This window comes from Alligator mississippiensis, chromosome 4 (assembly GCF_030867095.1).
Source record: "Alligator mississippiensis isolate rAllMis1 chromosome 4, rAllMis1, whole genome shotgun sequence".
NCBI lineage: Eukaryota > Metazoa > Chordata > Crocodylia > Alligatoridae > Alligator > Alligator mississippiensis.
The window spans coordinates 167070969-167096961 of NC_081827.1; the positions used below are offsets into that span (position 1 = coordinate 167070969).

The following is a 25993-nucleotide window of genomic DNA, read 5'->3' on the forward strand; positions in this document are numbered from 1 at the left end:
GCGCCACCAGGCGGCCGTCCGGGGAGCGCCAGAGAGAGTCAGGGTGCAGTGAACATCCTGTACATAGCCAGTCATTTATTTTCTTTTTTGGGGCCTGATTTTGAAGAAGGGCCAGACTTGAAAGGCTAGCCAAAGGAGACTGGTCTGCTGAAAAACAAACAAAAACAGAGTTAGGAGCCTGTGGGCCAGAAAGGGCCGCATTTCTGGCAGAACGGTCTGCCAGATCATTTCCTCGTGTGACATCATCAAAAGGGTTTCTCATGAGCTTTACATTTAACAATAGCAATAGCAAGAGGCAATTGAACAGCTTCTAAGAGCGCTTTTATATAACAACCATGACTGATTTGGGTCCCTGATGAAATGAGGAACCCTCTTTGTTTCCAGATTTGTCCAAAATCATGAACAACACCAAAAGCATACTTAGAGTCAGTATAAATGGTTGTGGTTTGATTTTTTGCAAGAATGCAAGCACGTGTTAAAGCAACGAGTTCAGCAACTTGAGCAGAACGAGCTTGGTGTAAAGAATAGGCTTCCAAAACAGCATACTGAGTGCATATTGCATATCCCGCAACTAATTTGCCTGCATCATTTCTAAGACAGGAACCATCAACAAACAAAACAAGGTCAGAGTTCGGGATAGGAATGTCCTTGAGGTCAGTTCGAGGGGTTAACAATTGAGTTGTGATAGACAGGCAATCATGAGGCTCACCATCAGAGGCAATAGGCAGAAGTGACACAGGATTCAGAATTGAACAGCGATTTAAGGTTACATTTGCAGCTGACAGTAGAAGTTTCTCATATTTAGTAAGACGGGAATTGGAAATGTGCTGAGTTTTGCCCTTGAGCAGAAGGGCCATCACAGCATGTGGAACTGCAACGGTTAAAGAGTGTCCCAAAACTAGAGAATCTGCCTTTTTAACCAAAAAGGCAGCAGCTGCAACTGAACGGAGGCAAGGAGGAAGTCCCGCAGCTACGGGATCAAGGGCAGAGCTGTAATATGCAATTGGGCGATGCTTTTCACCATGCAGCTGAGTGAGTACTGCTAAAGCGATTCCTTCCCGTTCATGACAAAACAAGGTAAAGGGTTTTTTATAATTAGGAAGTCCAAGAGCAGGAGCAAGAGTGAGGGCTTGTTTAAGGGCCACAAATGCTTGTTCGGCTTCAGGAGTCTAAGGGAGGGGTTCCGGGGTGGTATCGTGAGTGAATGCTTGCAAGGGTTTTGCGAAAGCAGCATAACCCAGGATCCATTGTCTATAATAACCCGTTGTACCTAAGAATCCCCTCATCTGTTTTCTAGTCATAGGTTTGGGAATGTTGAGGATAGCTTCAACTCTACTAGGGGAAAGGTGTCGTTCTCCTGTTGAGATATCATGCCCTAAATAATGTACCTTAGAGTTGCAGAGCTGCAATTTAGATTTTGAGGCCTTGTGGCCTTTCTGAGCTAAAGCTGTGAGGAGTGTCAAAGTATCTTGCTCACAGGCCTCTAAAGTGGGTGAGGCTAACAATAGATCATCAACGTACTGAACAAGGGTGGACCCCCCTTTGAACGTGATAGGATCCAAATCTTTTTTTAGGATCTGGGAAAACAGGGTTGGGGACTCTGTATATCCCTGAGGGAGTCTTGTCCAGGTATATTGAAATCCCTGATAAGTAAATGCAAACAGATACTGGCTATCCTTATGAACGGGGATAGAGAAAAAAGCAGAACAAAGATCCACTACTGTGAAATATGTAGCATCTGAAGGGATACAGGAAAGAATAGTGGCAGGGTTAGGGACCACGGGGAAAGCGAGTAACACAGCGGCATTTACAGCTCGAAGATCTTGCACAAAGCGATACGTATCTTTACCAGGTTTTTTGACAGGTAGGATAGGTGTGTTGCAAGGGGAGCGTATTGGGACAATAATCCCTTGCTCAAGGAGTGAGGAAACGACAGGCTTGATCCCTTCCTCAGCTTCCTTTGAGATGGGGTACTGTGGGACACGAGGAAGTGGCTTGGCAGGGTTCAGGATGATACGCACTGGTTCAGCACTCAGCATGTGCCCCACTTCATTCGCATGGGCGGACCACAGCTGTGGAGGTACTCGTGCCAACAGTTCCTCTTGCAAGAAGGAAGTGTCGGGATCAGAGTACTCCTGGGTTAGCAAAGCCACAAGCTCGGTTTTCCTATGTTCCGGTACCTCAAGGTAAACACCGTCTGGGCTACAATAAATCACGCATCCCAGTTTACACAGCAAATCCTTACTAAGAAGGTTGACAGGTGCACAGGGGCTAAGAAGAAAGGCATGATTTTCAGATAAAGGGCCAATAGAGATGGAGACAGGTTCAGAGACGGGATGTGGGATAGGTTGTCTGCCTATATCGACAGCATTTACAGTTTCAGGAGAATAAGGTAGAAAAGGAAACTCAGCAGCCTTTAGCGTGGAGCGGGACGCTCCGGTGTCGACAAGACAGGAGACAGGTTTACCAGAAATAAGGCATTCAACAAACGGACCAGATTGGTCAGTAGCAAGCAAAGGAGCAATGATGTCACTGTCCTTCAGGCTGTCCTATTCAACACTGGGAAAATTGACAGGAAGTGGAGGTGGGGGCTGGGGTCTGGGTCCTTGGCCGGGGCGGTTGGGGCATTCTGATTTCCAATGTTCTTCTTGCTTGCAATAATGACATTGGTTCCCATAGCCTGGGTTTTGTGGGCTCAAGGATCTATCTCTTCCCCTGAATCTATCCAGGCCTCCCCTTCCCCGTCCTCGTCCCCTTTCTCTACCTGGACCCTGCAACTGAGAAATCTGTAAGGCCATTAACTTAAACTCGGCACTGTCTTTAGACCGTTCCAATTTGTTATGAAAATGGTTAGCCGCAGCAAGGACTTCGGCCAAATCTTTAGTTTCCCAGGCAATAATTACTGTTTGAATTTTCTCAGCAATTTTAGGGTTAAGTCCCTGGACGAATGCTGCCACTATTGCTTGTTTAGCATTTCCAACTGGGTTATCCATTTCTGAGTATCGTTTAAATGCCTGTTTGAGGCGTTCTAAATAGTCACTGGGGTGTTCATTTTTGTTTTGTTTACAGGTATTTATTTTGGTCCAGTCTGCCTTTTTTGGGCAAATTGTGAGAACCGCCTGAACCAAAGCATTTCTCTTGTCAATAAAGTCTTGGCCAATCCCTGGGTTTTGATCTGGCCAAGTACAGGCAGCGTACAGACGTAGCATAGTTTCCTTGGGCAAAATGGATCGCATGAGCTGATTAATGTCAGCCCATGTTGGATTATAACAATTTATAACAGTCCGCAATTCTTCCTGAAATTTTTCTGGGTCTTCCTTGATTTTTGGGAACTTTTGAGTTAAATTGTAGAGATCACCTGGAGTCCAGGCTGCATGCACAGTTATTATATTTTGTCCATCGGTGCCAATGCCTGGCATTTGTCTTAGGGGGTAAACTTGTGCAGTTCGGGATCTCAGATTGATGGGAGATCTTTCCATGCCTATTTCCATTCTTCTAAATACACCTGTGGTGGGTTGTGACCCAGGAGTAAATTGCCACACTGGTGATGATTGAGTGGCAGATATGGTGGATGAGTCCGGACTATTAAGCTCCGTGGATGGATTTACTGAAGGAGCTTCAGCTAATGGGTCACTAGCCTGGGCTGCAGCCTGATGTTGAACCGGTTGTTGTTGATGTGGGAGTCCCAGGAGAGCAGGGTTCGAACAAAGGTCAAGGATATCCTCTGCTGGCTCCGGTGGTGGGGGCGCCCCGGGCAATGCTGGATACATCGGAGTGGTGGCCAGCGTGTAATTTGGGGGAGCAGCCAATTTCTCCCGAACAGCTTTTAACTGCTGTTTTAATTTTTCTTGAGAGTCTTTTAGGCTCCTAGTTTGAGATTCTATCCGCCTTTTGGACATTTCATCATACCAATAAAAGAACGCGTCCCACTGGTTTTGTGGTGTTTTGGATCCACGGGACTGAAATGGGGAGGGAAACACTAGAGGGATCCTTTCACTCCTGCTTTCGGCAGAAGCTACTGGGACAAGGGGTTTGGAAAAGACAAAATCACTCAGACGCCCTGTCCACTGGGTCACGAGGTTCCAGTTGGGTCCCCTTGCTTTCAAAACTGCCCTGTCAGGCAGAATTGGGGCGGCTGAACCCAACCGTAGTCTCAGTCCTGGTCAGTGGCTCATATTTCTAAATACACACACACATTCATTCAATAAGCCCTGTCCACTGGGTCACGAGGTTCCAGTTGGGCCCCCTTGCTTTCAAAACTGCCCTGTCAGGCAGAATTGGGGCGGCTGAGCCCAACCGTAGTCTCAGTCCTGGTCAGTGGCTCATATTTCTAAATACACACACACATGCACATTTATTCAGTCAGCCAGACCTCCTACCCCACACCGCCTTAGTTAATTAACTATAAGCCCGATGTGCTGTTGGATGAAGGTGCCTCAAACAGTTTCTCCCTAAAACGTATGTTACCAGACACAAAATGGGATCCTTTACCAGACAGAAAATTTTAGCCGGCAGTAAGGTTCAGACTGACCTGTTTTAACAAGGTTCAGATCCAGTTACCACGGCCAAGTTGGGAGCCTACAGGCAGTCCTCCTCCGAAACCCCAATAGAGATTTTGAATTAGGTCTCTTACCTCTCAAGTTTGGCGCCTCAGGGTTCGGGGGGGGGGGGGGGTAGCCTGCGGTCTTCCTTCCTCAGCCTGTGTTCTGGATCCGAGTCACGGCACCAGGAATTGTCGTGGAAACACACACAGAGTACTTTTGGGTCAGGTCAGCAGAAGCTTTTATTTAAAAGAAACTACAGCTGTAGGGGGAGTTCCAAAGTGACATGGATTTCCCAAACACTTGGAAGGGGTCCCCCCCCAAGAGCAAAATCAGGAGGCTTATATACTTTTTAACAGTCGCTTATAACTCACGTGATCATATAGTGAAATTAGCATGAAAAGCGGCTATAATATTACTTCATTATTTCTTTGCTGTAATCAGGATGGGAATTATGAGGGAGGTGAGGTTAGTTCACAAACCTCCTTCTTGCACCTGGAAATCTACTTTGTACATACTTTTTTTTTTTACCTTTAAGGCCGCGGTGAGCGAAGCATTTGCAGAAGAGTTACAAAGAACAAACACTTGCCCTTATCTGTTCTACTGTACAGAGCCAGCAATTCTACACAAAGCGGTTATGTCATCTTATAACTAAAATAATCAAAGTTTAAGGCATATATTTTTTTTGATTCCACACTTATATTCAGGGACAACGCTGTTTTTTTCTTAAAAAGGGACCTGGAAATGTGGGTAAACTTATATGCGGGGTCAACTTATAATCAGAACAGAACAACATGGTAAAACAAGGTAGTCCACAGCAAAACAGTGTTCAGCATAACCTCCCAAGACCCTGCATAGATGTTGGGGGTAACTAGCAGAGCTCAGTGCTACCCTGTTCTCAGAACTTAAGATAAGTAGAACTTAAGATGGGAGTGACCAGTGCTACTCCCAGGAACACGCTCAAAAGTGAGATGCTGAAAGTATCCTTGGGCTTCCTCCAAACAGCAACTGCCAAGATGTTTTTTTGAGAACAGACATTTTTTTAGAATGGCTGGAGTGATAAGGCAGACAGCTTGCTTCTCGGTCATGGTCTTGGGAGCAGTAAGGAGATAGTGGAGACCTACCCCCAGTGACTGACCCATGGCAAAGCAAAGATGTCCCCAGGTCTCCTGAATCCCAGCCCCATAGCCCCTAAGGCCTTCCTGCCTTGTCGGTTTTCAGCTAGAAAACTGGAACAAGGTGCAGAGGCACTAGAAATGTTTGTGCCCCAGACAGAAATGCCAGGGAGGGTAGTTGGGCGTACCAGCACTGGAGAACCATACCTGACCCAAGACTCAAAGACAACCCCACATACTGCTGCCATTCTGGTGCCCCCTCTGAAGCAGCACCAGGGGCTGGTGCCCTGCTTGTGTGCTCCTAGTTACACTACTGCCAGGGACAGGTGTAGAACAAAGTGAGGAGACCTCACTCCACGCTCACCTCTGACACAGCAACACAGCTGGAATCCATATGATTAGATGAATAGAGATATCAGATTAGAATGATTTCAAGGTGTAGAGCAGGGAGGGAGGCTTAACATGCTTGGGAGCATCTCTGACACCACACTGAGCATCCACCTCTATCCTGGCCTGCTGCGAACTCTCTCTCAAATCCCTCTGCATAGCAAGAAAGGGCAAAGCCAATACAGAGAACGGGAAGAGGATGGCAGAGATCCACCTGATCATTTTAATTTATCTTAATAATTTGGGGATTAAGCAATTCAGTTCTCAGGATCTAATGTCCAATTTGGTCTCCTGAAGCCTCCAGGGTAACTGATGAGCACAGCTAAGTGCCCCCTCCCCATCCCCTGGCCCTTTTCTTTACATTTAATAATACATTAAGATAAAGAAAGGAAGTGGCCTAGCATTGTTAATTAATGAGTTGCACCTCGCCCTGCTTCTCTTTTCGCCCTCCTTTCTCCCATGCTGGGTAAATACCAGGGACTTGTGGATCCCTGTGTGTGTGTAATTAAAAGACTTCCTTTGAATTACTGCAATGCTATGTAAAGGCTCCTAATAGTGTTTGCGGGGTTAATGCACTCTGGTTAACACCCCCCCACCCCCCAACCAGGGAGTGAGTGAAAGCGCAGAACCTGGATACCAGGGGAGGGGGAGATGGTGGGCACCCAAGAGCAAAGTGAGGGTGTTGGGGTAGGGGTGGAGGTGGCGGGAGGCATGTGGGGCTTTGGAACCCCAGTGCTGCCTCCCTGCCTGTGCCCTCCATCACCACAGCTCAGACATCTCTGTTCATACAACCTGGGAGTATTTCATGAGCTATGGTTGCTCCATTGCCAGCATATCCACTCCCTCCTGTCCATGGCTTCAATCTCTGCCAACTCTTTTTTGTGGTTACTTGGCTCCTCCCACTCATGGCACAGCTCCATCCCAGTTACCTGTGTGGCCATGGTCCTCCATGATCAGTGTGTGAAGCTACAGGACAAAGCTGATAGTCCCCAGCTTGCTATTACCATATGTGGGTGAGTAGCATCCATAGGCCCAAATGAGACCAGGGGTCCAAGTGTACAGAGAGAGTCTCTGCCCTGAATTGCTTCCAGACTGAATAGACTAGTGTGGGGTGTGCAGTACAAAGAGAAAGCAACTCGCCCAAGGTCACATAGCAAAACAGTGACAGATTTGAGGGAAGAGATGATCTCATGGGGTCCTTTCCAGCCTTAAATTTCTGTGAATCTGTGTGAACCCAGGCATCTTGGTTTCCGGTCAAGTGCCTCCATCTGGTCTGTACTTCTCTCACACCCGCTTTTGCATCTCTTCTGGTGGGCTCAGGGGTTTGAGATTGGGACCCAGTTGCCCAGAGGCACTTATAGCTGCTTTCGCATAGAGGGCTTGTTCTAGATTCCCAGTTTCCTGTCTGCTTTTAAAGTAGTTCCACAAGTTAAAATGCTACTTCTATAAACGCAGACCCAGAGAACCAGTCACTCTCCCTGAAGAGAGAGAGACAACACATACTGAGACACTGACCTGAACAGAAGGGGATACACAGACAGGGAGTTAGCCCTGAAGTTAGGCTGAATGCAGGGAAGGGTGGCACCTTATAGACTAACACACTCAGACAGACTTAAGCTTTCATAGCCTACTTTGTCAGATGCTATGACTATGCATCTGACAAAGTAGGGTGTCACCAATGAAAGGTCTTGTTTTTCTGAACTAGTTAGAAGGTGCCACCTTGCCCAAAAGGGTTTACAGGGTAACAAAGACCCTATTGGATATATCTCAAAAGGGAGAAATCACAGATGGGGCCCTTGATATGGCTAGGAAGAGCCCTAGGATGGAAAGCAGAGAATTCCGGGACGTTTGCTTCCAGTTTCCAGACCAGTGATCAAAAGCAACTGCATGATGGCTTTGCACTGGGCTGTTGAACTACTGCTACAGTCTCCTCCTCAAGAGATGTAAGTTTACTGCTTGAGCTAGGGTTGAAACTTGGAATTTCTCGCATAGGAAAGCTTAACATTTCCCAGTTCTAGAGCAGATGCAAATTGGGAAATGTCAAGATTCCCTGAAAGAAAAGACACTGCCAAAATAACTGCAAACATCCTCCTCCCTCCTCTGCCCCCCGCAATGGAAAATTTCACCCAAAGGGACATGATCTGGCAGGGAATTTCAGTTTCAGCAAAATGGTATTTTGATGATGCTTCAATGAACATTTTAATGGCCAGGTCCATTTATAGCACAGGCGACCCTGCCTGGATGGCAAAAGAAACCGGATATTACTAAGCAGACCTAATTCCCTTTCTGCCTCATGCCAGGTCAAGGCACAAGACACATGGCCATCACAGTAGGAAGGCAGATCAACTTCAGCCTTGCAGTGCAGAGTTGCTGTGTGGAAAAAGCAGTATCCGCAGGCTGTCTGAGCCAGCAATGCAACTGATTGCCAAAGTGTGTGGGGACCAGGTGTTTGATCTGCAGGGAAGGAAAGAAGCCAGGAAAGAGAATAGATGAAGGCGGGGTAGCGGGGGAGCCTGTCCACTGCCCCATGCCAGAGCCAACTACACTGGATCAACAGACTACTGCTGAGCAGCAAGGAAGCATGTTAGAGATGAGATTTATACTTGATGTCTAACTCAGGGTCTCTTCCAGTCTCCATTCTCATCACAAACTGCACCCCACTTGTCCCCTGCCAACCTCTGCCTTCACTACCACCTCCCTTCTTCTTTCTTTCTTTCTTTTTTTTTTAATTTGATATCTCGGGCCAAATTAGTTCCAACTTGTGTCGTGTGAGCAGAGCTCAATCATTCATGTCTGTGTGGCACTACCACCAGCAAGCATCTTACCTCCCAGACTCTTCAGCCTGGGGTTTCAGATACTCCCAAATCCATGGCAGGCATCCTACATGCAAACCCCAAGCCTAGAGGCCTTGGAGTTCACATGCCACCTAGTTTCGCTTGCCGCTAGCCAAAAGGTCAATGGAGCTCTGAAGCACAACCCCTGTAAGATGAATTCATAAGGTCAGTTCCTCTTCCTTGTATGAGTGCCCATGACCAGAGAGACCTGCCACCCACAGCTATTCTGCCTGGAGGTTTGTGAGAGCAGCAGTGGGCTATCCACTACCCACCCAGCCCTTTCCTCAGCTCCTGCACCACTCCCTGCTCTCCCCTTGCAGACAGGCTGTCCTACTTCTCCTTTGTTGGCTTGGGTTTAAGGGGTCTCCAACCCCCGGCATTAGCAGGGCAGCTCTCAGCAGGCTGCAGGCACCCTGCATTCGCTGTGATGCTAGCAATCGCTCAGTGGGATTTGCCTCTCGGGGATTAGTGTGCTTTGCAGCATTAGGTGTCCATTTAGGTTTTAGGAGGGGATTTGAGCATCGGGCTTTTGCTTTTAATTCTTAAATGTTTAACCACTGCTTTCCAGTAATAAACTGGCAGGGAAACTGGGGCTGAACTGAGCAGGGTGGGGCAGTACATAAGGGTGCCTAGGAGGTGGGAACACCCAGCAGGTGTTAGAGACGGCCAGAGCTTCAGCCTTTAGGTGCATGGGGCTGTGCAGGGCAGGGGATGCATGAAACTTACATGCTATCATGTGCTCTGTTTAGTGCGTCCCCCAGGAAAGCCGTGGCTTTGTTCTTGGAAGGTACCTCTGCCTGTGCAAGCCAGGGTTCTACGGTGCAAGCAGGTCTCCCATCACTGCCCAGCCTGGTAGGTAGCCCCTCTCCCCAGCCTTCTGCAGGGGCAATGTCTTGTCCTGTCAACTGGGCTTTGGCTGCCTTTCGAGTCACCTACAATTTAGTGGCAAAACTAGATATTCAGCTCTTCCCACTCCACCTTACACCAATATCTGAGCCCTCTCCCAACACACGCATACCTTGGTGAGGCGGGGAAGAAGTGCTGTTATCCCATTTTACTAGTAGGGAGTTGAGGCACAAAGCCGGGGAAGGGCCAGATTTTTTGTCAGGTTACAGAGGTGCCCATTGAAGAGCATGGGAATTAGGCATTTTCATCCCCTAGAGGATTTGCATCAGTATTGCATCAGACTTTGAAACCCGTGCCTCCCAGCACCTGGTTAGTGCCTTATTAGCCATAGTACCAGCCTTCCTTCCCAGCTGCCTTGTGCGGCAAATCCAGAGCATCATACCTAGCAATCACAAGACATTCAAAACACCTGACATGCCCAATGTATTGCCCTCTCACAGCTGCAATTTCACGTGCTGGAATGACATGCAGGGGAAGGAACCAGATATTAGGGTTCTGTCTGATCTACCTCCTCATTTAGCCTTAACCCTGGGTCAATCTTCCATCCAAATGCTATCTGGGGAAACATGCTTCTCAGACCTCCTGCATTAGCCCAGAATCAGAGCCCCTCCCTGCACTCCAGTGAGGGAGGGGGAGCTGCAGGCACACACAGAGGTGGGAATTAGTGGTTCAAGTTAAACCAAACTCATTAAGCCAACTTCACATCACATGTGGAAGGACCCATGCATGCACACTGCATCCTTGAGAGGCCATGGACAGAAGAAAAGCCAAATCACCTTCTTTTACCTTAAACACCATGCACCAGCGCAAAAGGATTGCAAAGGAAGTGGGAAATGCCCCCAGCTCTGACAAGCGGGATTTTACCCCTGTTTGGTCCTGGATGGTGCAAGAACATCATCCTGAGGTCTGTTGTCTGAGTGAAATTGATGGCAAGAGATAAAAGCCATGCAGAGCTATTGTAAGCCTCTCACACATTCCCTTTCTGTCCAGGGATAGAGAAAAGCTCATCTCAATATGGAGAAGTGAGTCCCGGGAACTTGCTGGAGTGCCGCCCCTGCCAGGAGGGATGCGTGACGTGTGTGGACGACACCCCATGTTTGATCCAGGAGGATTGGTCCCTGCGGGCTGCCGTCCTCTCTTGCCAAGCCTTCTGCATGCTGGCTGTCTTTCTCAGTATGCTGATCTCCTACCACTTTAGAAAGAGCAAGGCAAGGCAACAAGCTCTCACTGAGGAACTGGGTTTCACTGTGGTGCCCCTATGCTCTGCTATCAGGGACTCAAACATACCCAGCCTTGGGCACATCACCTCTCTGCGGTGCCTCCTGTGGGACCCACAGGGCATATGGCCTGAGTTTTTCTCAATACCTTACAAGAGAGAAGGCTCATGTAGTGGCCTGAGCTCAGGCATGGGGGCAGGTACAGCCATGTTCTCACCTGTGCTCTGATGCCACGTCACATTGGGTACCTGATGTGAGCCCTCTTGGAAATGATTTTCAGAGCCCTGACTTCAACTTTCAGAGCCCACATTCAACACCCCTTACCAATTCAGACCACAGGTATCTCAGCCTGGGTCCCCAAAACCAAGACAGCCCATGTCAAAGGCTCCTGTTCATCATGTTGCTCCTTATTCTCCATAACATGTCTGTCATAATTCACTCACCAGGCCCAGGGCTGGGGGCATGGAAGCTGACTGTATAGAAAAGGGGGCATTTACCCCTATGCAGGCACAATGACCCCAAACTTTCCCACCCCTCGGGTCCCAAACTAGCTCTGCAGAAGGCATCTTGTTGGCCCCCTGTACAGGGATGCATTTAACCCAAAGTCCCTTTAAGGTGAGGACAGCCAAGCATTGTAGTTAGATGGCTGTTAAAGCACAGGAGGGGAAGTCACATGACCTCAGTTCCATTCCCAGAATTTGGATCAATCACGTCTCCTCCCCAAGGCTCAGTTTTCATATCTCTATAATGGGGCTGATAAAAATATTGACCTACTCCACTCATGGTGGGAGGGGCCTATGGTCAGCTTGTGATTCCTCATGAATGCTTAAGAAGTGCTGTGCGTTCTCATTTGTTATTACTGTTGCCGGTTTGGTCTTCTGACACTTACCTCCATTTTCCTTTAGAGTCGGATCTCCCCTAGAAGAAGAAAGGTTTCCACACACGCCAACTTTTAGCTCCCATAGGAGAGGGTGCCTCCTGCTGGTGGGCTGTCTCACCCATCCCACTAGGCTAATTCCACTCCCACTCCCTTCCAACTCGCTTCATTTTCCCCAGGGATTACTCCAAGAATCTAGCTCTAGCATAGAGATTAGCCTGATTTGTTGAGACATGTTCCTACCACTAGAAGGTAACCTGTGGGGGATGCTGGGAACACCTCGCTCCTCACAGCACAGGCTCATTCAAGAATATATTGTTTGCATTCTGCTCTGTCCTCTGCCTTGGCACAATGCCCTTGAATGATTCATTCCCCCACCACATGGGTCCTCTGCTACGTGAGTGTGTGCGCCTCTCTCTCTCTTTCTCTCCCTAGAGGATCCGTGCATCGGGAGTTATCCTGCTAGAGACTATCCTCTTTGGATCTCTGCTTCTCTACTTCCCTGTGAGTATCTGACTTGTATATGGAGGCCAATGCTCTCTCCCTTTGTTCCCCTAGGTAATCCCAACTCCAAGGAGGAGGCTGGGCTGGATGGGAGTAGGTTCATCTTCTCCCATTTTCAGACCTTCCTGTGCCCTCCCTGTGCCATATTACCCAAGACCCCCAGCAGTTCCATCTGTCACACACACGGGGTCAAATCCATCATGGATAGCTTTTACCCCAGGAGGCAAACCCCTCCTTTACCAAAACAGGTCCCAGGCCATGCTCTAAGTTTGCCTGCTGGTGCCCTGCTGCAGGCTTATCACCAAGCTGTGGCTTCAGAAGCTGCACCAGTGTCCCAATTTCTTGCGCCTTTCTAGCTTCTACAGTCAGTGCCTCTGCTGCCTTGTAAGAGCACTCAGGTAGTACCATGATGAAGACAGTGTGTGCAAACACCTAGACAGGTGGATTTCAACCTTTTTTCATTTGTGGACCCCTCAACAATTCCAAATGGAGGTGCAGACCCCTTTGAATTGTAAGTTTCACATACTTTTGATTGATCAGAAGTTAAAAACCCCTGACCTGGACAGATAAGAGCCCTTTGTTTCACCAGAGGAAGGACAAAGACCTCTATTTTCATCCCCACGGGGGATGAGATCCACTCCTCCTGTCTCATGGGAACCCATTTGTGCAGAGCGGGAAGGTTCAGTCTGTTGTCAGAGGAAACCCCATGTTCCACTCGAAGACTTCTGTAGATGCAGCAGTAGCTAGGAAAGGCCAAGTAAAGATCCAGGTCAACTCCAATTCCACTGGGGCCATTTTGTACATAGACAGCTGACATCAAAGGCTCCTCAGCTCCTGGGATGCATCATGCTGCCATTGCATGAGAAGGCAAGAGGTGCTCCTACAACCCTAGAAAGCCAAGGATTAACTCGCCTAGAATGCAAATCAGGGGCACCTCAGAGAGAAGGCTGTGTGCTGTGCATAACAGGCACTGGAAGCAGTGCTTGCTGGACTGCTTCCTTCACTTTTGCTTCCTAGGTAGGAATATGGATTTCTCCTCTGCACCAAGAGCAGCACAAAATTTGACCTTGCCCTGGGTATCCAACTGCTAATTTCACCAGTCTGGCCTTCATCAGCCACAGCAGAAACCTTCTTGAGGACTGAAAACCCTTTTTTTCCTGATGACCAGTAGAATTAATCCTCCTCTAAATCTTCCCCCTCCTGAAAGATTTGCAGCATCTGCCATAGAGACAGCAGGGAGCAGTGAACAAACCTTTTGAAAAGAAACTGATCCTCAGGCCTCTTAGCTGGTTTCTGATGCAGCCTGCTTCCTGTTCCCAAAAGGGTCAGGGGTGTCAGCAAGGCAGTACAAACTGTACAACTGCATAAAGCCCTGAGCTGGTTAGGGGTCCTCATTGCACATTTTAGCCTGGTTGTCTGGTAGATTACTGTGCAGGGCCAGACCTTTGTGTGAGACCCCCAGAAACATAAATCCAGCCACAGATAAGGGGCTTAGGGGACCTCAACTAGAGCTGGTAAATTTATCACCCAAGCTCCATTATTCTGTTCTCATTTTAGGTGCTTCTAGGCTGCACATCAGTGTGATATCCAGATCTGGTCCCTTCTAGCATATCCTGCTAGCCAGGTCATATTCCATCTGAGGCAGTATTGTCCTAGTTGCTCAGGCAGGGGATCGTGAGTCAGACACTCTGGTACGTCAGTTTGGCTTCCACAGTGAATCATTGTGTGAGGGGAGGCTGTCATCAATCTGTGCCTCAATCTCCCTGTCTGCATGTGCTGGCAGCTACACAGGATACAGCACCAGGAGACACAAAAATGCAGGCCCCTTTCCCTCTTGGTAAAAGTGAGTTGTTTTCCTGTGGGCATCATCTGAGTCTGCCTGAGCAAGACAATGCCAGCGCACAGATACAAGCAGGAGGAGGAGTGGCCAGGTTCTCAGGAATCACCATCTATCTAGTTCCCTACCTCTAACCCTAGCCAGGAGCATCTAACTCAGGGGCAGGTGCAGGAAACCCTGCAGTCAAGGAATAATGGTATTCCCAGAGGAAGCCAGAGCATTTATGATCCTTATCCATTGCCTGCTTTTGCTAGTATATATATATTCTGCTAGGGCTGCAGCTTCATTTTCACTCAAGCTTTATTGACATCAAGAAAAAAGGTGGGGACCTAACAGTGCAATTTTGTGCCAGTGCAGACTAGCCCCATGTTCTTTTTCTATCCAGTTCTGGTGCTCTGGGACTTTATCATGGCCTACAAAGTCATTCATACCCCCTTGAAAGTTCTAGCATCCTGCCCACATGGCCTAGTGGTGGCTTAAGTGTAAACAAGACCCAGGGGCAGGTGTAAAAAGTGGAAACTTCAAGTGACACAGCAGCTTCCCAGGACAGAGATCTGAGCTGTGTGGAGCTACTTCTCTCATTCTCTCTCCCATCTTTATGCTCAGGTGTTTATCCTGTACTTCAAGCCAAGTATTTTTCGCTGCATCGTCCTGCGCTGGGTGCGCATGCTTGGATTTGCAATTGTCTATGGGACCATCACCCTCAAGCTATACAGGTAATGGCATGAGGGGCTCGTCAGCCCCTGCCTCTTTGCCAGTGGAGTTACCCCCAGGATGGATTTTGCCCTGAATGTACAAACACAGGAGGCAAAACCTTCACACTCCTGAGGCAGCAGCTGTCCCACTCTGAGTCAGCCTCATAGTAACTTCCCACAGGATCCAGCTTCCAGCTATGGATGGTACAGTCCTTCTCAATTGATCCCCTCTCAACAGAAGCTCATGAGGCTGCATATTCCTTGTGTTCAAGTCCAAGGGAAACATACTGTGACTGATCTTACTCCAAGCAGTAGAGGGCCTTTTTTTTTTTAGCTACTGAACTCATTGCTGGTAGGGAGTTTGAAGTTAAATTAACAACACCTACATGGCTTTAGTCCTGATGCATTTCATATTCTAATAACCTTTCTTTAGATGGGTTTTTCTTTAGTGGAGTAACTGTACAAGCACAATACAGCAAAGCTCAGGGTGAAATCCACTCCTGTACAAGCACCAGCATAAAGCCTGGGAACCACATTAAGCCTTAGTTAAGTCATCAGCTGGTCATAGAGCCACTGGATGCAAGTGTTGCTTCCTCCCTCTCCTGTGTAGGGTCCTGAAGGTGTTCCTCTCCCGTACGGCCCAGCGAGTCCCCTATATGACCAGCGGGCGGGTAATGAAGATGCTGGGGCTGATCCTGCTCTTGGTGCTCTGGTTCCTGGCAGCCTGGACAGTGGGGATGCTGGAGAACATTGATAAGAACATCCCTCTGGTGATCCGCTCCCAGACTCCCCGGGGCCTTCAGTTCTATATCTGCGACCACGACCGGTGGGACTACATGATGGTTGTGGGTGAGACTCTGCTCTCAGGGCTCCCGATGTCACAGAAAAGGAGGTGTGGGGACATTTTTAGTTTGCCCATGGATGCCTGTCCTGGATCCCACAAGGTCAAAGAGCCCCAAGCACCCGCCAAGCAGGGAGCTTAGGAGGCTCAGTGTGCTCCTTCCTCTCAGCTTTGCTAGAACCAGCTCTGGAGCAGAGGGGTATTCAGCCAGGAGGGGATAGCCACAGCCTAGACCACACAGGGCCAGATTGCCACCCCCTTTCTCACACCAGAGCTGATTATAGTCCCTGAATGGCTCCCACTGATACCAGTGAGACTATTCCAGCTTTGAGGTGCCACATAGTCCTGGTAAGTGTCAGAATCTGTCCTGTGGTGGGGTCAGAGCCACCCTGGAACCACAATGAAGGCTGCACCTTAGCACTAGAATGACCCTCAGATTCCCTTTGTATGCTGGCTGACACCCCTGCTCTAGAGAGATGCAGATGGACAGACAAACAAGCAGAATGGCAGACAGGAGACCCATGTGCAAGCCCTTGGCACTGCCTCTTTTCCACCTTCTTGGCCCTGAATCCACCAACATGGGATGGCTCTGGAGCAGTGCCTGCCTTGTAATGCTGACTCCAGAACAGCGGTAGCCCCCTCTTCCTTGGTCCTAAAAAAGATCTCTTCTAGTTGGCAGCCATCCTGGACTTGCAGCACACAGGCCATTTTGGCTGTAGCCCCAAACACAAGTGTGCATTCCCTCTTGTGTTTTATTCTCCATCCAAAGCTGAGGGAGACCAGTGCTTGGAGGGTGGGCAAGAAAGGAAGCCAACCTGTGAACAGAAGGCTCATGCCACCTTGGTAGCCAAAGAAATGGGATTAGCTAATCTTAATTAAACCATTTCTCATCAACCAGGTGCCACCTGGATTCCGCAGCATCCTGCTATAAAATGTAAACATGCTAGAGAGAAAGGTGCTGCACCTGATATTGCTGATTTTTCTCTCTCTCTTTCTGCCAGCTGAAATGCTCTTCTTACTCTGGGGGAGTTTCCTGTGCTATGCCACCCGGACGGTGCCCTCTGCTTTCCATGAGCCCCGCTACATGGGCATTGCCCTCCACAATGAATTGATCATATCCACTGCCTTCCATGTCATCAGGTGAGGAAAGGGAGGGAGAAAGGGCCCCTTCGCTGTACTGATCCATTGCACTGTCTATCCAGGAACCTCCCCACTGCTCCACTCCCCATCCACACACACACATTTGGTTCAGAGGGAAGGAGTACAACAATTCTAAAGGGCTTTATCATTCTGGTTCCTGGAGATGTGTGATTTACATACTTGTTTCTCCCCACCTTGGGCTGGACCTTGATTTTGCACACCCGCCGCTTGGTTTCACACACCTGCTGTGCCTTGTGTGATAGAAGCCAGTCATGAGGACCCCCTAGTGGTTTCAAAATCTGTACACAGATCAAGAGTGAGGGGCAGCTTGAACACCTTCAAAACTAGGTCACCTCCTCAAGCTGCTCTTTCTTCCTTTTCTTTTGATCTCCCAGTTCACCTTGTAGGACTTTGACCAATTGAGAGGCATAAAAAATAATCCCATCTGCTTTAACTCCAAGTAAAAAAAATCCAGCTCTGAGGAATCATTCCAGCAGCAGTATATAGCAGAATCCATGATCCTTACTCTTCTCGCATACCATGGGTGCTTGGAAGGGAGTCTAGTGGTTACAGCAGAGGGGTCAGAGTCAGAATATAGTTTCATAGTAGGTAGGGTCGGAAGGGACCTGAGCAGATCATCAAGTCTGACCCCCTGCCCTGGGCAGGAAAGAATGCTGGGGTCAAATGACCCCAGCAAGGTGTCTATCTAGCCTCCTTTTAAAGACCCCCAGGGTAGGAGCTAGCACCACTTCCCTTGGAAGTTGGTTCCAGATCCTAGCCTCCCTGACAGTGAAGTAGTGCCTCCTGATATCTAGCCTGAATCTACTTTCCATCAACTTATGGCCATTGTTCCTTGTTACTCCCTGTAGTGCTCAGGGGAACAGGGTCTCTCCCGTTGCCTGCTGGTCTCCCTTGGCCAGCTTGTAGATGGCCACCAGATCCCCTCTCAGCCTTCCCTTGTGGAGGCTGAACAGGTTCAGGTCCCGTAGCCTCCCCTCGTAGGGCCTGCCCTACTGCCCCCTGATCATGCGAGTGGCCATCCTCTGGACCATCTCCATGCTGTCCTCATCCCTCCTGAAGTGCGGTGCCCAGAACTGGACGCAGTACTCCAACTGCGGCTTGACCAGTGTTGCATAGAGGGGGAGGATCACCTCCTTGGACCTGCTCGTGATGCATCTGTGGATGCACGACAAGGTGCGGTTAGCCTTCCTGACTGCATCCCCACGTTGGTAGCCCATGTTCATCTTGGAATCAATAATGACACCAAGATCCTTTTCTGTCTCTGTGCTGACTAGAAGGGAGTTCCCCAGCCTGTAGGTCTGCTGCTGGTTCTTCCTCCCCAGGTGCAGTACCTTGCACTTGTCAGTATTGAATCCCATCTTACTCTCATCCTCCCACCCCTGCAACTTGTCCAGATCCAATTGCAGCCTGTCCCTCCCTTCTAGCATGCCCACTTCTCCCCACATCTTAGTGTCATCCGCGAATTTGAACAAGGTGCTTTTCACCCCCTCGTCCAAGTCGCTGATGAAGATGTTGGACAATGCGGGCCCAAGGACCAAGCCCTGCGGGACCCCACTGCCCACATCCCTCCAGGTCAAAAATGACCCATCCACCACCACTCTCTGGGTGCGGCCCTCCAGCCAATTGGCAACCCATCTGACTGTGTAGGCCTCAACACCACAATCTCTTAATTTTTTAACGAGAATGGGGTGAGAGACAGTGTCAAAGGCCTTCCTAAAGTCCAGAAAGACTATGTCCACTGCGACACCTGCGTCCAAGGATTTTGTGACCTGGTCATAGAAGGTCATCAGGTTGGTCTGACAGGACCTGCCTTGAATGAACCTGTGTTGGTTGCCCCTAAGCATACACTCCACTGCTTGCCCCTCACAGATGTGCACCTGGATAATTTTCTCAAAGAGCTTCCCCAGGACCAAGGTAAGACTAAAAGGCCTATAATTTCCTGGGTCCTCCTTCCTCCCTTTTTTGAAAATGGGGACCACAGTGGCCCTTTTCCAAAGCACCATGAGTGCTCGTAAAGCTGTGCCAGGAGTCCTGCAATGACCTATGCCAGTTCCCTCAGCACTCTGGGGTGGAGATCATCAGGACCTGCTGATTTTAACACATCGAGTTCCATGAAAAGTTCCCTGACTAGGTCCTCACTGACCTTGCACCTGGCAGCGCCTCCCCTGGAACCATTGGGAATCCCAGTGTGGGGGATGACCTGGTCCCTGCTCAGAAAAATGGAGGCAAAAAATTGTTAAATAGGTTAGCTTTGTCATCTGGTGAGACCACCAGATTTCCCAGCGTGTCCTGCAGAGGCCCCACATTACTCGGTACCTTCTTTTTACCCCCTATGTATTTAAAAAAAGGATTTCTTGTTACCCTTGATCTGGGTTGCTAGTCCCAGTTCCATCTCCGCCTTGGCCTTCCTGACCGCCCCCTACAATCCCAAGCAACGGAGGTATAGTCCTTGGTGATGGCCCCTCCCTTCCGCTGGGTGTACACCTCCTTCTTAGCTTTGAGACGTTTCTGGATGCTTTTGGTGAGCCATGGGGGCTTTTGAGCACTCCTGCCCCCTTTGATCTGTGTTGGGATTGCCACCCTTTGGGCTTGGAGGATTGTCTCCTTCAGGAACGACCACTCTTCTTGGACTCCTAACTCCCCACCCCTCCAGGCCCTTAGTGCTTCCCTGACTAGTCTTCTTAGCTCAATGAAATCCGCCCTCCTGAAGTCCAGGGCTGCTGTCTTGCTGCAGGCCTTTGCCACCCTGAGCTGGATGGTGAATTCCAGCAGGCGATGATCGCTATCGCCCAGGTGACCGAGCACCTGCAGTCCACTCACCAGGTTGTTGCCCATGGCCAGGAACAGGTCCAACAAGGCATTACCCCTGGTGGGACTGTGTACCTTCTAGGTTAGATGGAGGTCCTGTAACTCAGCTAAGAACCTATGTGAGCAGTCAGACCTGGCTGACTGCTTTTCCCAGCAGATGTCCGGATAGTTTAGGTCACCCATGATGACCACATCCTTTGACTTAATTGCCTCTGCAAGCTGACCTGAGAATTCCTGGTCCAGCTCTTCCCCCTGGTTGGGTGGCTTGTGGTAGACCCCCACTGTTGAGTCCCTTTCCCCCTGACCCCCTTGTATTCTTATCCAGAGCACCTCAGTCTGCCCCTCCTCTGACCCAGTGCTGCTTGTTGAGGATGTGAATTGTTCTTTGACATAGAGCAGCACACCTCAACCTTTCCTCCCTGTCCTATCCCTCCTGTACAGCCTATCTTGGTTCTATCCTCAGCAAAAAGAGGGAGGGCTCTCCTGTGGGTAGAAAAAGGGAATGGAGGTCCCCAGGCATCACCAACTGATCGTGAGCAAGTCACTTTGCTTCTTTGTGCACTACACGGGGAGAGGTTCTGAGAGGATTCTTATCTACAGAAGACAGGCACTGTGGCTTTCTGGTACAGTACTGGTTGGGGCTCAGGAGGCAGGTTATCTATTTCCAGTTATGCTACTGGCCACGTGAGCAAGTTCAAACACCCACTTCCCACCTCTGTGCTTCAGTTGCCCCATCTGCAAAACAGAGGCAGTGATTCAGTTTCACTTCTAAAGCACTCTGAAACCTACTTATGAAAAGCCCTTGATATTAATCTCTGCTGAGTATACACACATGCAGATCAGCAGGAGAGTAAGCACAGGCTGGGGAGGGGGTTGTCCTCATTTTGGGGGCATTGCCCAGACTGGATTGGCTGTCCCAGCTCTGCCCAGTGAAGGAGCCTGACAATACATTAATTAAACACACCTGATCCTGCTGACTTCACTCATTTTGCTTTTGAATTGGATAGAACTCTGACTGGGATTCATTCTCACCTCAATGTTGCACTTCCTCAGTGTAATACCACTGGTTTACTGGAGTTAGTTCTGATTCACATAAGAAAGAATCAGGCCCACTGAACATAGGAAATCAGGCCAGATCAGAACCTGAGATCCATCTACTCCAGTGTCCTGGAGTAGATGTGCCTGCACCCACCGGCTGCCATTCCAGGGCCAGAGGTCAGAGTTCCACAGGAGCAGATGTGGGACCATTTGCAATGGGAGCTGGGCTGAGTAGCAGTTGATGAGGAGCTTTAGGACTTGTCCCAATATTCATTAATCAGTTTCCAGTTCATGAGACAGAAATACCCATACAGTAAAATCTGGTTAATTCATCACTTTAAAGGGGATTGGAATGGTGACTTATTTTCTATGGGTGATTAATTATCTGTACTCAGTCACTTCCAGCTGTTCATGCAATGTCTTTTGCATGCTGTATCAGGACAGAAAAAAATTACAATAAAGTATTTGTAATAAAGAAAAGAATATATTACAAACATTCCAAATGCAAACTGTACCCATTCTGGCTCCCTATATATAAGAATGGTCTGACTCTGTAGATAATACATAGTGTGCAATTTTTGGGTTAAAAAATGCAAATTGTTCACCATATAAGTATGACATGATTATGAGGGGGAAAAATAATCAAAGACTTCTTTGCACTCTGATCTGCACTTACTGCCAACACAAAATACAATTGTGCAACACTGAACAGTTGATCATCTATGTCTTGTTGAGCCAAGAAGAGCCACAGAGTATCCAGTGCTTTGCAAGCATCAGCTGGTCAGGACCCTTTAAGCCAACTAATTATTAGGCTTAAGTTTTCTTGAGATCTAGTAGGCATACACATTTGGAAATGACTCGTTACACCTTATCAGACAATGAATTTGCCCAAGTGATTTGTATACAAATGTATGGGACTTTGGTGGGGAGTCAGGGTGCCAACTAATACGACCACAGTGACAAGTTACTCCAGGGACTGAATATCCAGATTTCAATGTCTGGGTCCAATTCACCACTGTTGTATAGCTTGCATTTATACACTGGCAAGGGGCATGAGAAACCACTAGCAGATTGGCATCACAATGTCGGGCCCCAGTTTCTATGACTGCATAAGGTGGAGATTGACAAGGAATCAGACCCAAAGCTTTTTTTTTGTGCCTCATTGAAGTCCTGATCAATTAGAAAGAGTCCCAGTCTCTTTCCCTTGACTGCAGCTGGTTTGGGATTTAGGCCTTTTGCTGCATAGCACCTACTGCAGGTAGGAGTCTACTGTCTGAAGCGTTAGGGAGGAAACAGGAAATGATGGCCTCTCCCTGGTCCCTCTCTAGGTTTGTCATGGTCCCTTCCCTGCACCCGGACTGGACACTGCTGCTGTTCTTCATCCACACACATGTCACGATCACCATGACGCTGGCACTGCTCTTCATCCCGAAGGTAACCTCCTGTGTGCTCCCCAGCCCCTATGCTGGCCTCCTTCCTACAGCGTTTCTCCTGTACAGGCTGAAAAAAACAATGCTGCTTTTTCACCTTTCTCCCACTGGGGTGGGTTCCCTCTAATCCTCATCCTTTATAACCTCACCCTTTACAGCTGCCTGCTCCTTGTGAACATACTTTCCTGTAAGGCAGGGTTTCATAGATTCATAGATTGTAGAGTCGGAAGGGACCACAACAGATCATCATGTCCAACCCTCTGCCCCCAGCAGGAAAGAGGACCGAGGTCAGATGACCCCAGCCAGGTGTCAAACTCACCCTGTCCCCTGGGCTGGACCTGGACTGCAGGGTTCCCCATGGGCCAGGTCTGGACCTGATGGTAGTGGTAGAGGAGGCTGTGAGTGTGGCAGCAGGGCAGGCAGCAGCAGAGCAAGTGGGGATGTGCTGGCACAGCCCTCATTTGGCCCCCTGAGGCCAATAGCCATACTCAGTGGGGCCCCGTAGCCCTGGATTCTGGTACAGCCCCCTCACTACCCCACCAACAAGACCTGCTTTAGAAGTCCTGGCCCACCAGGAGCCCTGCAGACTGGGAACAGCCCTGCCATAAGGGGTAAATGCTTTGCAGAAGCTGAAGCTGGAAACAGCAGGGCAGATATATCCTTTTGCTGCCTCCCTAATCTGACAGTGGAGGGAATGAAGCAGGTTACAGCAGCAAAGACCACTCTGCAGTTTCTTAGCATTGCAGGAAGCTGAGCCACTCTAGGAACTCTTCCCTAGTCAACTGTAAGAGAACCTGTCTTTTCTGGGCACACAGGGGAACTGTGGGAAGACCCTGGAGGACTAGCAGCACAGGAGTGGCGCTACTCAGAGGGCAGGGCAGCTGTGTTAAGAGGTAGTTGAGAGTCAGAATTACTGTTACAGAGGAAATTCCAAAGGGGAGAGAAATATGCTGTTTTGGAGCAAAACATCATACATTTTTAAATATCTCACATAAAAGGAAAAGCTGAAGCTATTCCAAATTGAAACATTTTGTGTAGTTCATTTCCCAGTGAGTTGGAGCTTAAGCAGCAGATGCATTATGAGCCTCATAGGGAGGAGGAAGCCCTGAGAACTTCAGAGTATGGAGCTACAGTGCTTGACTCAGAGTTCTCCAGGCTTCCAGTCTGGGAAGCAGGGCTGGTTGGAGCTGGGTCTCCCAGGTACACCCTGTGTGGCAAGCAGTTTGGAAGCCCTACATTTCACAACTCCAAGGCAAACTGAATTGCCTCAGATGCATGAACCTTGAGAGCTCAGGCTATGCAGCTATCTGCTCAGTAAGTGGGTAGGAAATCGGAGCAATCTCCCTGCTTGCATCTCATCAGGAGTTTGCTGAAAGGGACACAGTTCTGTGAAATACTACAGTTTCAACACACCAGCATTGGTCGAGGACACTGTCTTCATCAGAGAATTCCTGAACAGCTGAAATTCATGAACATTTACAAGCTAGGCTTCAAATGAGTACTAGCCCATTACCCAGAGTTTGGCCACACAAACTTGAGTTGCCAGCACTTCTGCACACAAACAAAGTGGTGTGTGGATGGGACTTAAGTGAGGGGGGAAAACGCCAAGGCCAGATCCTACTGCACTTATTAGATGCCAAAGTGGATTTGGCACCTGCATGTGATCCTATTCCACTGTGCTGTAGTCATAGAAATGAGGGTTGGAAGGGACCTCAGGAGGTCATCTAGTCCAACCCCCTGCTCAAAGCAGGGCCATCACCAACTAGATCATCCCAGCCAAGGATGAACCAGGTCTTAAAAACCAGGTCTTAAGAACCTCCAAGGATGGAGAGGTCTAGCCAGGTCTTAAAAACCTCCAAGGATGGAGATTCCACAACCCCTCTGGGTAACCTGTTCCAGTGCTTTACTATCCTCCTAGTGAGAAAGTTTTTTCCTGATATCTAACCCAAACTTCCCTTGCTGCAACTTGAAACCATTGCTCTTTGTTCTGGCATCTGCCACCACTAAAAACAGTCTCGCTACATCCTCTTTGTAACCACCCTTCAGGTAGTTGAAGACTGCTGTTAAATCCCTTCTCAGTCTTCTCTTCTCTAGACTAAATAAGCCCAGTCCCCTCAGCCTCTCCTCAGAAGCCATGTGCCCCAGCCCCCTCACCATTTTTGTTGCCATCCACTGGACTCACTCCAATTTGTCCAAATCCTTTCTGTAGTGTGGGGCCCACAATTGGACACAGTACTCCAGATGTGGCCTCACCAGTGCTGAATAGAGGGAAATTATCACTTCCCTTGATCTGCTGGCAACACTGCTACCAATTCAGTCCAGTATGCCATTAGCCTTCTTGGCAGCAAAGGTGTACTGTTGAATCATATTCAGCTTATTGTCCACTGTAACCCCCAGGTCCTTTTCTGCAGAGCTGCTGTTTAGCCAGTCAGTCCCCAGCTTGTACCAGTGCATGGGATTGTTCCATCCTAAGTGCAGGATTTTGTGCACTTTTCCTTATTGAACCTCATGAGATTTCTTTTGGTCCAATCCTCCAATTTCCCTAAATCTCTCTTAATCCTAGCCCTACCCTCCAGTGTATCTACTACTCCCCCGGGCTTGGTGTAATCTGCAAATTTGCTGAGGATGCACTCTATCCCATCTTCCAGGTCATTGATGAAGATATTGAACAAAACCAGCCCCAGGACCAATCCCTGGGGCACTCCACTTGATACCGGCTGCCAACTAGACATCAAACTATTGACTACTACCCTCTGACTGATGATCCAGCCAGTATTCTATCCACCTTACAATCCATTCATCCAAACTTTACTTCCTTAGATTGCTTGCAAGAACATGTGGGAGACGGTATCAAAAGCCTTACTAAATTCAAGGTATATCACATCCACTGGTCTCTCCACATCCAAAAAGCCAGTCATCTCATCACAGAAGGCAATCAGATTGTTCAGGCATGACTTGGTGAATCCATCCTGACTGTTCCTAATCACCTTCTTCTCCTCCAAGTGCTTAGAAATGGATTCCTTGAGGATCTGCTCCATGATTTTTCCAGGGACTGAGGTGAGGCTGATTGATCTGTAGTTCCCTGGATCCTCCTTCCCTTTCTTAAACATGGGCACGATATTTGCCCATTTCCAATTGTCCAGGACCTCTTCTGATCACCATGAGTTTTAAAAGATGATGGCCAGTGGCTCTGCAATCACCTCAGCCAACTCCCTCAGCAGCCTCAGGTGTATCCCATCTGGCCCCATGGACTTATACATATCCAGCTTTTCTAAATAGTCCCTAACCTGCTCTTTTGCTACTGCTGGCTGCTCACCTCCTCCCCAAACTGTGCTGCCAGGTGCAGTAGTCCCTGAAAAGTTATGGCAAAACATGACTAGGTTCTGAAGACTTATTCTTCAAGCTAAAATGGCAGCATGTTACAAAACTGGTGCATTCATGGTTTTCTGAGAGACTTAAGGAAGGCAGGCTAGGATTAGACTTAAGTACCTCGTAAGTGGAACAGGGTCTGGCCTTTTCAATATCTTTGCAACAAAGGAATCACTGGTTTCCAAAGGGGGGTCGGAAGGGTCGGAAGGGACCAGTGGCCCTGCTAAGCGGTCTGTAGTTCATACTAGCCCTGCACACTCTTAAAGTGTTTTCAATTAAAAGGTTGAGGCTGAGGATGTAAGGAGTAGGAGTCCATGAAAAGTCTTAAGGGTCGTCAGTGGTGGGTTGATTTGTGGACACCTGCTCTGTGCGGTTAAAGAGGCAAGTCTATGAGGTGACATGGGAGCTTCCAAAGGGTGCCAGCCCCCCGCCC

At 48.8% G+C, this 25993-nt stretch overlaps 1 protein-coding gene across 1 annotated transcript in view; it reads left to right on the top strand.

Moving 5' to 3' along the window:
- The window catches only part of GPR179 (G protein-coupled receptor 179), a 54458-nt gene that overhangs the window by 17611 nt on the left and 10854 nt on the right, over positions 1 to 25993 (top strand). Inside the window, exons 3-9 of the mRNA XM_019482574.2 lie at positions 9627 to 9729; positions 10774 to 10991; positions 12313 to 12381; positions 14825 to 14934; positions 15524 to 15762; positions 16756 to 16894; positions 22090 to 22195. Of these exons, the coding sequence (XP_019338119.1) occupies positions 9627 to 9729; positions 10774 to 10991; positions 12313 to 12381; positions 14825 to 14934; positions 15524 to 15762; positions 16756 to 16894; positions 22090 to 22195 (984 nt within the window). The remainder of the gene's footprint in view (positions 1 to 9626; positions 9730 to 10773; positions 10992 to 12312; positions 12382 to 14824; positions 14935 to 15523; positions 15763 to 16755; positions 16895 to 22089; positions 22196 to 25993) is intronic.